At 31.8% G+C, this 14680-nt stretch overlaps 2 protein-coding genes across 2 annotated transcripts; both read left to right on the forward strand.

The window, feature by feature from the left end:
* The first annotated feature begins 6714 nt into the window (after positions 1-6714).
* Positions 6715-14421, forward strand: LOC146886029 (uncharacterized). Its single transcript, XM_085673157.1, has 5 exons — positions 6715-6731; positions 13871-13921; positions 13991-14066; positions 14148-14243; positions 14326-14421. The coding sequence occupies exons 1-5, from the start codon at positions 6715-6717 to the stop codon at positions 14419-14421; spliced, it is 336 nt and encodes a 111-aa protein (XP_085529283.1).
* Positions 8257-11451, forward strand: LOC146886030 (uncharacterized). Its single transcript, XM_085673062.1, has one exon. The coding sequence runs from the start codon at positions 8257-8259 to the stop codon at positions 11449-11451; it is 3195 nt and encodes a 1064-aa protein (XP_085529188.1).
* Positions 14422-14680: the final 259 nt, after the last annotated feature.

The raw sequence follows: 14680 nt of genomic DNA on the forward strand, positions 1-14680 counted from the left end.
TTATTATCAATAAAAGTATTTATCAGTAATAATTTTATTGGTAAAATTTGTCAATGATTTATAATGTTTATTATTAATATATTTTTTTTGGTAAAATCTGTCAGTAAAATGAGTGTCAAAGTTTTTATCTGGACTTTGATCATGTTGCGATAAAATTCATTGATAAATATCTTTCTAATATTTTTTTCCCAAAATCCATCCATAGATATATCAATAATTGATTTTTTTGAAATTTTTTAGTAATTCAATTTTTTTTTATTTGTTGATAAATTTGTTAGTGATTCAATCTTATTTTCTCAATACGGTAATAATTTCGTAATAAATTTTTTCGTCAAATCTAACAAAATATTTGTTATAAATTAGTTGACGAAGGAGGAGGAAAGAAACTCATTAATAATTATTGACAAATTTTCCTATTGATTAATAAATTTTATTGTTTATATTTTACTAACGACAGTTGATAATCTATAAGTAATTTTGATTTACTAATAAAATTTGATAATTATTTATGAATTTTAATCATCAGTAAATTATTTTTTATTGGAACAATAATAAAAAAATATTTATTGTTTATTAAATCACTCTGATTTAAGAAACACGGTTTTAAATTTCAGTGAAGCAAGAAATACATATTCTTTACAAATTTTAAGGGCAAGATAATCGAAAGGTCATTTACGTGGCAAATTGTGCATGAACTTTGAATCTCTAAATACTCCAAAACCTAGCTATAAACAAAAAAAAAAAAAAAAAACTCTATAACCTATAAACATCAATGTTTTGCTTAGGGTGTAATTAAGGAGTATTGATAGTTGCATACAAGGTGTTTGTGAAAAGTTGAAGAAACATATATTGTGAAAAATTGTAAGCCAGACAAAAGTTAGTGGTCCACAGTTAAGATATATAATCGAGGTTAGGTGATGGCGCACGTTAAACAGAGAAATTAAAGCGAAGATGAGAGATTGGATAAGCTTTACATTGAAGAGTGAATGCGTTTCATCTTCAGACATGAATCATCATTATTATTCACAAACATGGCTGCATGGTTGGCGTAAAGGAAAGGCTCCACTCCCACCATATTTCACGTCTCATACCCATTCTTTTCACACTCTCATGAATCATCATACCCTTCAAATTCATTATTTTTAGTACTTGAGTGGAAAATAAATCATACCAACACCCTTACAAGTAACAATCTAACAATTTTAATACATCTTTTTATATATACATTAAATTATATCAAATTCATGTCACATATATGTTGATAGTGATAGGTTATATATATTTTTTCATATAGGTTATGGTTATAGACATGACATAGTTATGGTCATTGAGAGATTGTGGTTCTATATGGTTATATGACATTAGTCTTACACATATAAGACTTTAGACACCACTTTTACACCAAAACCTTAAGGCAATGTTGTTATGAGTCTTTATTCTTATATAGTATTTAACTTTGTCTTTTCTATCCAATGTGTTTTTGACTCATACTTGGACTATTCCCAACATCTCCCCTCAAGGGTGAGTCCCTTGTTTTTTTTCTTTTTTTTCATATGGTATATTTCCCTTCAGGTGTGTATGAGTGACCCCTTTGGTTATGGTTATGCGGTCAGTCACTTCGGTGACCCCTTTTTGGTTATGGTTATGCGGTCAGTCACTCCGAACCATCGGCTCTGATACCACTGATAGGTTATAGATTTTTAGGGCTTTTGAAAATATGAGAGATTTGAAATATATGAGAGATATATGTGATATGTTATACGGAGGAACATGTTTTTATATTTTATTGATATACTCTATATATAGAGCAAAATATAACAAATATCAAGTATAAAATATTTAGAATATCTCACTCCTAATCTAAAATAATAACAAATTTCTAAAACTGACACATATCTCTAAAACTGAAATATTTTTTAAAAATTAATTTAAATAAAAAAGATATTAAGTAATATTCTCGACAGATAGTATTTATATATATTTTTTTCATATTTTAACACTCATACGCGTGATAAAAAATCTTGGATCATCATTAATAATACATTGTTACATATAGCGATTTGCAGAATTATTTTATGCGGTTAGTGCATAGTGTTTTTATTTTAGTGCTTCAAAAATGATTACCATAGCTTTCGAATAATTTAGGAAAGAATTTTTAATATTCACGATCTTAAAAATTACAATAATCATGATTTGTAGGTGTGAAGTTATTTCCTAAAGTCATTGTTGTTACTACATTCGTCTACCTAAGATCCATCTTAATTTGTTGAACGACTTAATCACCATTGATAAAAAAAGTTGTCATTAATAACAAAATGTATGAAGTTCCACATTTTGACTAGGCATTTATTACATGCATGAATATATATTTCTTTTAGGTCACAAAAGTATAATGGATAGAATAAGGATAGTATTTCTCTATATCTTATTCGTTGGATAAATATTCGTTTCGTATATGTGTTTATATTTGTGTGGATATCCGTATAACGGATATCCATATATTTTTTTAATATCCACGGATATCTACAAATATTTGTAGGTATTTGTAAAATAAAATTTTAATATTCAATAAAAAAATTAATCATAAATTCGAATAAAACTATAATGCATGCGGGTATAAAAATATCCATACCTATTATTTATGGGTATGAATTTTTTTGACATCCTTAATTTAAAATATTAAAATTCAAAATTATTTTGTAAATATGCATAATTTAGTTATCACTTTAATCATGTCATTAACATCGTACACTTTTTGTCATCCGGGTTGTAGATTTTGCTTCATTAGAATTTAACTATCTATTATTTTAGTTTATAAACTCAATTACCAACTATCATTTTATTCTCTGAACTTAACCGTCTACATTAATGGAAATTTTAAAAATATTTTCAGAGACTAAATTGATGATCAACGATTAATTTGAATAACTAAAATATAATAAACAATGAAGTTTAAGGATTAAAAAGAAAGTATAAAATTGAGTTTAAAAGTTAAAATTTGATAAAGTAAGAGAGAAGAAAAGTGCAATAAATAAGTGATGTAAGAGATTTATTTGTTTAAAACAATATAATGATTGCTTATTAGATTTATGAATAAAGAATCGCAATTTGCAGTGTCATTGGGAAAGATTTGGTAAAGATGAATAATTGGGTTTAGATTAGACGTAATGCAATCCGGAATAGAAACAGTGATGTTGATAGCACTTGTTTTTGTTTAAGCGTGAATCCAAAGATGTGATGATCAGAAAAGAAAACATTAACAATGGCATCCTGCAATTTCAGCCGTAATTATAAGCAGTCATATCAGTGCCTCACTGTTTAGTGTTGGACGACATTTTTAAGAATCCAGCCAAAGATCTTAAGTTTCCACTTTTTGGATCCATTCCTATTTCAGAACTCAGCTTTATAATCACACATTTGCAAACACTTGTCATATCTCACCTGCATTTTTTACCTCAATTCATTTTTTATCAGAGATAAAATAGTTAATATATATATATATATATATATATTTGATATATAGATACAAACTATATAATTTTTTTTTAAATATATATTTAGTTTTTATTTTTGTTATTTTTATTTAATTTAGTATTTATTTTCGTTTTGTATTCATTTAGATTCTAATTTTTATCAAATTTTGATCAATTTGGTTATTGTTTACATATTTAACGTTTTTGAATAATATACATTACGTGTCAGTTCCTGTTTTTTTTTTTTAATTTTTAATTTAAGAAAAAATTGTCCACGTGTCAAGTCACAATGTATCATGTGTTAATGCTAGTACCACATGTCAATATGTGGTTATGCTATTTTTATTTTGTTTAATTTAATCCCTATATTCGTTATTTTTGTTCATTTTAATCTTAATTTTTGTAAAAATAAATCAATTTGTCCCTTTTGAATTGACACCAAAATTTTTTATACAAATTATATTAATATTTTTTCTAAAATTAACATTTTTATTAATTATTTTCTAAATTCAATTATATATTATTAAATTTAATTATAAATTGAATAAATTTTCTTAGTTAATTGCTAAATAAAATATAATCATTTAAAATATTATAAGAATATAATTATTAAATATTTTTTTAATATTTATATTCTAAAATAATTTTTAAAATTAATATTTTAAATATTTTAGAAAAGAAAATTAATATCTGTAAAATTAACATTTAAATATAAATTTTACAAATGTTAATATTGTTATAAAATAAAGGAGAGAAAGAGAGTATAGAGTAGAGAATGATTTTCAGTCGGTGTGTAATTATGAATAGGAGAAATAGATACAAAAAAAACAATCCAAGAGATACAACTCAATGGTTACAACACTAATGATAACATCAATAACAATCAATCATAGGTAACTGCTAGCAACTCAATGGACATCTATACATTTCATAGCAAATATATATTTTGAAAATTTTAATAATTATATTTTAACAATATTTTAAATAATTATATTCTATTTAATAATTATATTTAATTTATAATTAAATATAATAATTTATAATTGAATTTCAAAAATAACTAATAATAATATCAATTTTAAAAATTAAATTGTTCCATTTTATTAAAAATTAGGACTAAATTAAAAAAAATAACGAATATAATAATAAATATCGGGATTAAATTGAACAAAAAAAATAATACAATCACTGACACGTGATACTAGCATTGACAAGTGACACAATTATGATTTGATACATTTACAATATTTTTGAAATTAAAAAAATTTAAATTTTTTTTATTTTTTTAAATTAAAAAAAATACCGTTAGAAAAAAAACCAAATTAACTAAAATTTGATAAATATAAAAACTTAATTAAACTTAAAATAAAGATGAAAACCAAATTAAATAAAAATAATAAAAATAAGAATGAAATGTATATTTAAGTTTTTTTTTATCGTCACTAAAACAATTATATGATAGGGCAGGAGATATATTTATATATAGCACCAATAATGGGTTTGTTCCTGTTAATCATAGTCGCAAGCAAAGCACGTGAAGTGAAGCAAGATAGGTTCTTCTCACAGGTCACACCCGTAATTAATTTCACTTCCATCATTTCTGCACTTCTCTTCTGTCCATCGGGACCCCTCGTAATAAGCCAATTCATACATACACCCATACTTCAGTTTTCGTTTCAAATTATTCATTTCTATTAAATATTTATTATCTATAAAATATTAATATATTTAATCTAAATTATTTTTACTTAATATAGGATGTAATATAAACATTGCATGTTTTCATAGAAGTTTTTTTTTTCTTAAAAAGATAATAAATATAAATTAGAATATTTTAAAGAGATCATAAAATGGGTTCCAGCTAGGTTCTCAAAATTTGATGGACTAGTCCATTTTATCTAGTCTGTCAATTTAGTGCACTAGAGATGAGACGAATATCCTGCTAACTCATTTTTTTTAAAATTAAAATTAAAATACATAATTTATTTATATGCATTATATTATTTGAAGAATGTAATTATACAATAATATTATAATTTTAATTATTAACATTTATAAATTAAATTTCAATATTTAAGATATAAAGATAATAATTATTTTATTTTATTCACTAAAAACATTAATTAATTAAATAAAACTAAAAAAAATTTACAGTGTACTTTTAATATATATATATATAGTTTAGAAAGTTGAAAACAAATTTAAGAAAAAAAAAAGTGGTAGCCAAAGTAAAACTAGTTAAAATTTTCAATCCATTTTGTGTTGGGCTGGTGTATCCCCTTCAAACCCATTTTGAACAGGTCAATGATAGACTAGTTCAACGGGTTGAATTAATCTATTTTTCCATCCCAATTTTAAAATAGTAATTATATATGAAATGTTAAAAATATGATTTTTTTTATTAATTATCTACATTTAAGTTTTAATTTTTGTTAATAATATAGTTTAGTATATATGTGAAGATAAGTTTTTAAGCCTAACTATTAAAAAGTGAAATTGTATTTTAGTTCATATGAGAAGATAATAGTGTATCCTTTGTTTAGTTGAAGAATGTATTAGTTTTGTTGAAGAGGGTGGGGTATGTCTGCTTGGCTTTGCATAGAAGAGAGTCACTTTAGTCTCTTTCTGTAAATGGCCCTAGAAAAAACATCATACACATGAAGACTCAATACTTATATAACACCAATACCTTATCAATATATTTACTTTTGCAGACCAATTTATTCTTATAATCAACTTAATTCTTTCACTTTTGTAAAACACGTCTTTAATAAAAGTTTTCTCAAGAATATTTCATAATAATTTATGTTAAAAATAGTTCGTGTGAGTCAAAGTCCTACATTGAATAAAATAGACAAAGTTAAACACTGTATAAGATGAAGACCTATCACTAGTGCATTTTAGAGCTTTTACAGCGCTGTATATGCCTCGGTTCATGCGGACCCGCTGCATAAAAGCACGCGGTGGCAATTTTGTAATTAAATTCAACTTTTATGTCTCGGTTGTCATAATAACCGAGGCATATAGCTAAAAAAAAATTTGACTCAACGCATTGACCACTAATTTAATTTATTTATTTTTTTCACAGATGCAATATGCCTCGGTTCTCTCTTAACCGAGGCAGTAGAGACACGTAATTATTTTGACCACTGCGTTGACCCCTAATTTGAATTTTTTATTTTTTTTTTTGCTGAAGGAATATGCCTCAGTTCTGTAATAACCGAGGCAGTAGTGGTAATATATGCCTCGGTTCAGCGCCTACCCGAGGCAGTAAGTGTAGAATATGCCTCGGTTTCGAATAACCGAGGCAGTATCCCTTCGTAGGGTTAAAAAACCCCAATTCCTTCATTGTGCAGTGATCTCCGTTCTTCTGCAATTTCATCTTCTCCGGCCAACCTTCAGTTCTCCGACGACCAGCACCACCGTCACGCACAGCTCCCGCACCTCCGACACTCCAGCGCAGCTCTGCGCCACCGTCCCGACACTCCAGCGCAGCTCCAGCGCCGCGACTTCTTCTTCTTCGACCAACCACCACCGCACTGCTCCGCCCTTCTCCGACGACCAGCGCAGCTCTGCGCCACCGTCCCGCACACCTCCGACGCAGAGCTCCCACCATCCCGCACACCTCCGACGTTCCAAGGCATCGTTTCGTCGCAGCACCGCACCGCCGCGGCTTCTTCTTCTTCTTCGACCAACCACCACCGTCGCTGCACCTTTGAGGAGTCGTGCACTGCCACCGGAGCCACAACGTGTTTGTTCTTCGAGCAACCATCACCAACGGCTACTACAATTTTGTTCAGTCTGCCTCCACCGCCACTGCACGCAGCTCGAGGAGGTTCTTCCGGTGCCGTTGCCATTGCCTCCATTCAATCCCCCGCTCCTTGGTATGTTTATTTTTACGATTTGGATTATTTTTGGATTCGCTGGATTTAATTTTTTTGGATTGCTTGTATGTTCTTATATTTTCAATCTTGAATTTGAGATTATTAAAGATATGGAAGAAATTTTGGATTGTTTGTACTAGGAGATAATTTGGATCCTAGGAGTTAGTATATATCAATTTCATGAGAATTTATTTTAAACTTTTGACAGTGTTGACGTAGTATCCCTGTTGTCCGACTGTGGGTACAATTGATTCTCCTCCGTTGCTACTCACGTCTCACACTCTAGGTTCTTAATTTTATTATGAGCTTATAATTGTTTAGTATATTGTTTATTTAGTATGTTTTTTATTTATATTTTAAAGTAAATCAATTTATTTTGTTTGATCTCAAATTCTCGTTGCATGGAGTTAGCCATAGTTTCCCGTTTGAGATTGAATACGAAAATTATTTACTTGTCTCCAAGTATTTTTTTTAAAGAATGTGTATTTTTTTTAAAAGGAGACAATACTAATAATTTAAATGTATTCAATCTTGAATTGTCCGGTTGGACAGTTTAAGAAGATTAATCACTTTTTAATAGTTTATTAGTGCATGTCTATTTTAATATACATATCTCAATATTCATGAATATTTGTCAATTGTGTTTTGTATTGATCTTTGGGTGCATATTTGACTGTGGTTAATAATCACTTTCATTTCGTGTAACCTGAAGACAAATGCGAAATGCTGGCGAAATTTCGTGAAATTTAAGATATGTGTTTTAAAATTAATATGTACCAATAAACTAGAAGAAGTGAATCTTCTTGAATGGGATAGGGTCACACCTTAAATACAAAAGCGAGGTGATCATTCATTTAAAGATTACTGAAATTGTTCACACAATTTCAATATATAAACGTATGGATCGAGACTGGATTTACTTGCCACGCATCAGTGTTGAGTATGAGAAAGGAGTAGAAGAATTTATACAATTTGCGCAACGTTATGAAGGTAGAAGTGATGATGAAGTGAAGTTTAGATGTCCTTGTGTGAATTGTTTGAATGCGAGAAAGTTGAATGCAACTACAATCAGGGAACATCTTATCTGCGATGGTTTCCTTCCAAGTTATACAATATGGACATGGCATGGCGAATTAATAAACTTTCCAACTGTCTCCCGAACTGAAAATTTTGTGGATTCCATCGTGGAAGATCAACATGAAGAAGACAAATTAGAGGACATGATTCGTGATGTTGGCGCTAAAGCTTTTGCCCAAGCGCACGTGTATGAGACAATCTCTACTGATTCAGAGACTCCGTTGTATGTTGGTTCAACTAAGTTTACAAGGTTGTCAGTGGTGTTAAGATTGATGAATTTGAAGGCGACTAATGGGTGGACCGATAAGAGTTTCACAGAATTATTAGTGTTGTTGAATGAAATGCTTCCAGATGGAAATACACTACCCACTCGCAACTATGATGCCAAAAAAATTCTTTGTCCGATGGGTATGGAGTATAAACGGATACATGCATGTCCTAATGATTGCATACTCTATAGGAAAGAATTTGAAGGATTGAAAAAGTGTCCGAAGTGTGGCTTATCACGGTACAAGGAGAAAATCAACAATGAAGATAAAAGTGAGTTAGAAAAGGATGGACCCGCTTTGAAAGTAGTCTGGTACCTTCCAATCGTACCTAGACTTAAGCGTTTGTTTGCGAATCCAAAAGACGCTAAAAACCTTCAATGGCATGCATATGAGAGAAGATGTGACGGCCTGCTTCGTCATCCAGCTGATTCAATGCAATGGAAAAATATTGATCACGAGTTCCCCCAATTCGGTGAAGAATGTAGAAATATTCGCTTTGGTTTAGCTACTGATGGAATGAATCCATTTGGTAATTTAAGTACCAACCACAGCTGCTGGCCCGTTATATTATTTATTTACAACTTGTCTCCTGGACTTTGCATGAAGAGAAAGTACATGATGTTGTCTATGATGATATCCGGTCCAAGACAGCCTGGAAATGACATAGATGTTTATCTCAGTCCACTAGTTGAAGACTTGAAGATGTTGTGGGAGGATGGGGTTGAAACATTTGATGCTTTTACTTCTAAGACTTTCATGATGCGTGCAATGTTATTTTGCACAATTAATGATTTTCCAGCTTACGGTAATTTGTCAGGGTATAGTGTCAAGGGTCATAAAGCATGTCCTATATGTGAAGAAAACACTACAGCTCATCAATTGAAATACGGAAGGAAAACAGTATATATGCGCCATCGAAGATTTTTGCAATCGAATCATCCTTATCGAAGGTTAAAAAAATCATTTAATGGACATCAAGAGAATGATGATGCACCAATTCCATTGAATGGCTTTCAAATTCATGAAAAAGTTAATAAAATACATCATGTATTTGGGAAAACCTCTAAGAAATCATCTACAACGAGCCCTTGGAAGAAAAAATCAATATTTTTTGATCTTCCATATTGGTCGAAGTTAGAGGTTAGACACTGCATAGATGTAATGCATGTGGAGAAGAATGTGTGTGATAGCTTGATTGGTACACTACTTAACATTCAAGGAAAGACAAAAGATGGAGTAAATGCTCGGTTGGATATGCTTGAAATGAATATTCGCAAAGACTTGGCACCAAGGGAGGCTGGTAAGCGTACTTATTTGCCTCCCGCATGTTACACCATGTCTAGACAAGAAAAGATAAGTTTTTGCCTTTGTCTTAAAAGTGTCAAGGTACCACAAGGATACTCTTCAAATATTAAGAGTTTAGTGTCAATGCAGGATTTGAAGCTTGTTGGCCTGAAGTCTCATGATTGTCACGTCTTAATGCAACAATTGTTACCGGTGGCTATTCGTGGAATTTTGCCAAAAAATGTTCGACAAACTATAACTCGTTTGTGTTCATTTTTCTCTTCAATTTGTAGTAAAGTCATCGATCCTTTAAAGTTAGATGACCTTCAAAGTGAGATTGTTATTATCTTGTGTCAGCTGGAGATGTTTTTCCCTCCATCCTTTTTTGATGTTATGGTACATTTGCTTGTTCATTTGGTAAGAAAAATCAAGTTCTGTGGGCCAGTATACTTAAGATGGATGTATCCTATTGAACGCTATATGAAGATTTTGAAAGGGTACGTGAAAAATCAATATCGTCCAGAAGCTTCAATGATTGAAAGGTATATAGCAGAAGAAAGTATTGAGTTTTGTTCAGATTACATGACAAAAGCAAATCCGATAGGAGTTCCTCCTAGATCATGGTTGAACAGGTCTTCTATAAGTAACAACATCCGGGGTGTGAATGTGGTAACCAAATCTCGCGCAGAACTATTGCAAGCACATCTATACATATTGAACAACACTGATGAGGTGATCCCTTACTTATCTGCACACAAAGCCATTGTAAAGAAACAACATCCAAGACAATCAGAGAAATGGCATTTGATGGAGCATAACAAAACGTTCATGCCTTGGTTTAAATCTGAGGTTTTGAAAGATTCACAATCTTCTGAGACTTTGATGTGGCTAGCAAATGGATTGAAATTTGATGTCGTAACTTCTACAGGTTATGAAATTAATAATTGCACATTCTACACAAAGTCTTTGGATGATAAAAGCACAGTACAAAATAGTGGAGTGAGTCTTGAAGCTGAGTCGCTGCAATTTTCCACATCCAAAGATCAAAATCCGGTAATTGGGTCAATGACGTACTATGGTGTAATAGAAGAGATATGGGAGGTTGACTATACTGTGTTCACTATTCCACTCTTCAAATGTAAGTGGATTGATAATAAGAGTGGTGTCAAAATTGATGAATCGGGTATGACTCTAGTTGATTTTCGAAAGGTGGGTTATCGAGACGAGCCTTTTATCATGGCACATCAACCATCTCAAGTTTTTTATGTAAAAGATCCTGCAACTGAACATTGGTTTGTTGCTCTTCATGGCAAGAAACAAATTGATGTTAATGAAGAGAATTTGAGTAACCTTCATATTGCTGACACTCATCCATTTAAAACAGCGATAAATTTTGATGAGGCCCCAGTACTTGACGATGTACAAGCAATTCGGGAAGATCACGATGAGGGAATATACATATGACCAATCCATAACTTGATGTATGAATCTGAATTGTTTATATAAATTTACGTGTTTTGTGAAATAATATGTTATTTGTTATTAATCTTTTGTATTTTTTTCTTTTAACAACAGATATATGGCTGACCATCAGACTTCATCATCATCATCGGAGGATGAATTGCCTAAAAAGAGAACCACCAGAGGAGCCACTAGATTGAGGAAGCTCATGTTGAGAAAAGCTAAAGGTAAGAAGACTCATGTCATTATTGACGTCATCACTGGTCAAGCTTCAGGTCGTAATGGAGACCTCTTTAGAAGCTATTTAGGAGTACTGGCACGTGACAGAATATCCATCCTTACTCCTAGTTTCGATCATGTGTCTGAAGTTCAACGGAACATGATATGGCAGGATCTAACGGTAAATTATGTCACGTAATTTTTTTAATTTTTATTTTTATTATATTGGTAAAACACTTATTGATGTTCATTTTCTTTATTGCAGACGACATTTGATATTCCAAATGTGCCGACACTTAAACATAGATGTCTGGCAGCAATCGCCGAAGATTTTCGTGGTTTTAAGACAAAACTAACGTCTAGGTATGTCTATGGATCTAAAAAGAATGAAGATCCACGTGAGCTATACACTTCAATTGATGAAGACACTTGGCATCAGTTTGTTGAGTCTCGTACATCTGAGCGATGGAAGGTTAGTTTACTTGAATTCAAAAATTTGTTGAAATTGTCTACAAGTTGAACTAATTCATAAAATCAATTATATGTTACAGGAAATAAGTACAAAAGCCCAAGCAATAAGTAAAAAAAATAAAAACCCACACATATTATATCGTGGTGGGTATAGAAAGCTTGAAGAAAAGATATTGAAGGAAAAAGAAAAATCTAGGCCCCCACCTTCTGAAGATGATTGTCTTGCGCCTCCTTCACCACCATCTCGTCATCAAAAGTGGAAGTTAGCCCGCCTACGATCATCGGGCACCTACACTTCCGAAACTGCACGAGAAATCTCTTAAAAAATTGTAAGAGTTAACTTTACTAAAACATTAATATCATTTTATACCGAGTTTCTCTTAATTTTCTTGTGTTATATTATAGGACTCCTTGGTTGAGCAGAGCTCCCAAGGTACTTTCATTCCAGAAGGTCGTCATGATATTCTTGCTACTGCAATTGGACGACCTGAGCACCCCGGACGTGTGCGTGCTGCTGGATCAGGAGTCGGCATTCGTCAATTTTTTGGTGGCTCCTCTAGTCAATCTTCATGGACACATAGTGCTGAGTATGAAGAAAAACTGACTCAACGATTGACAGAACAAATCATTGAAAGGGTTATGCGTCAGTTCGAGCAACATTTTGGTGGTCATGGCAACCCTCCGCAACTAATTCCCCAACCAGAACCTTTTGTGCCCCCAACAGGTAGAAGCAAAAAGGGGAGTTGCTCGGGTCCAGCTGTACCAGGGGATGATGCAGACAACACTCATCGATGTGAACTATATGTTCTGCATGGTACAGGGAAGACACTAGTTGCTCGTGGAACAAAATTTGAGGCAGCCACTATTCTTCATGGTATGGAGCTGGCGGATGATGAGGTTAAGGTCACTGTAGAGGAAGTTATTATACCAGATGCTTTAGTTCCTGTGCCAACAGATGAGGTGTATACTGTGGCACATGCATTTCAGTCTTTCCTCGCCTGGCCTAAAGATTTTGTTGGTTCTATTTCTGACCCTTCGGTATGGATCTCCAAACTCACCTTATAGTACTTTGCATTTTAAGTTTACATGTTATTTATGTTCACAATCAAATTATTTTTTCCATGTACTAACAGTCGCATGAAGTGGAAAGTCCTGAACCTATGAAGATTCCAATATCTTTGGACGATCCTCTTGGTGCATTACACCAGCTTGCTGACATCATTAGTGATAAGCCGATGGTAGTTCCATGGGATTCTGATGTATTTGGGAGAGATAGTGACATCCCAATGTACCTGCATAAGCAAGATGTCTTAGAGCTTGCGTCGGGTACAGAAGAACTGAATATTACCCTTATTTAGTTATGGATGATGTAAGCATCTAAACTATTCATTATGTTTAATTAATTTATATATTAACTTATATTAAATAAATGTTTTTGTCCAGGTATATTTTTAGTGTCAGTAACAATATGGGGTTGAGTGATGTATATGGGTTCATAGACCCCCAACTCACTCATGTAGGCAATAAATTTGATGACATTCAAGCATACGTCACTGAATGCTTTGGACAAGGGAAGAAAATATATTTTGTCCCTTATATTTCTGGGTAAGTTAGTTTGTTGACTTCTAATTATAATATATTATTTTAAGGTACAACAACGAATTTTGTTTTATTGCAGACATCATTGGCAACTAGTTGTAATTTCCATGAAGGACAACATTGCTGTGTGGCTTTGTTCCTTGCACAGGCCTCCTCCTAACCATCTTAGACAAGTTATAGATTGGTAAGAACCTTAATTTTATGAACTTTCTTTCTTATATAATTGTATCTTAACACCTTACCTTTTTCATAGTTCAATCGCTGGACATAGCATGTTGTTAGGGAAATCAACTGCTATGACAAAAAGGCTAGCATGGTTGAGCCTCAAGGTTTGCTATTTTTGTCTATAGTATTATAATTATTCAATTTCTTTTCTTCATCAATTACTTATAAATGTGCATTCATTGTAGTGTAATTTACAAACCGGCTCATATGAGTGCGGTTACTATGTAATGCAATGGATATCAACCATTGTACGTGCTCGTATCACAAGTGGTTGGGAAACGGTAATTATTTCACTATATGAAATACTTATATGCAATTTTGGCTTAGTTTATATACTAATTTAAATTATTCTCTTGTGTGCAGAGACTTGGTACCAGTACATCAATCCCCGTCAAGTCCATCAAATATTTAAGGATAGCTTTGGCAAAGTATATTATTCAAATGTACAATAGTACTTAGTATATTTGTTTATGGAAGCATATGATATTGTAATGAGTGCTACAATATGAATAGTATTTAAGTATTGTAATGAGTCCATCAATTATAATATGATATTGTTTCTGGCTGGGTTTGTATTTCTGGTTCAAAATTTGCAGGTTAAATGTGCTAGATTTGAATGAAATAGGACCAGAATTTAAAAAAAAAAAAGCTTTATGCCTCGGTTGTAACCAAAACCGAGGCAGAAGATCATTCGAATTTTTATTTTTTTTTTAAATGG

This window comes from Vigna unguiculata, chromosome 5, assembly GCF_037176805.1.
Source record: "Vigna unguiculata cultivar grain cowpea cultivar isolate G323 ecotype 2 chromosome 5, ASM3717680v1, whole genome shotgun sequence".
Taxonomy (NCBI): domain Eukaryota; kingdom Viridiplantae; phylum Streptophyta; class Magnoliopsida; order Fabales; family Fabaceae; genus Vigna; species Vigna unguiculata.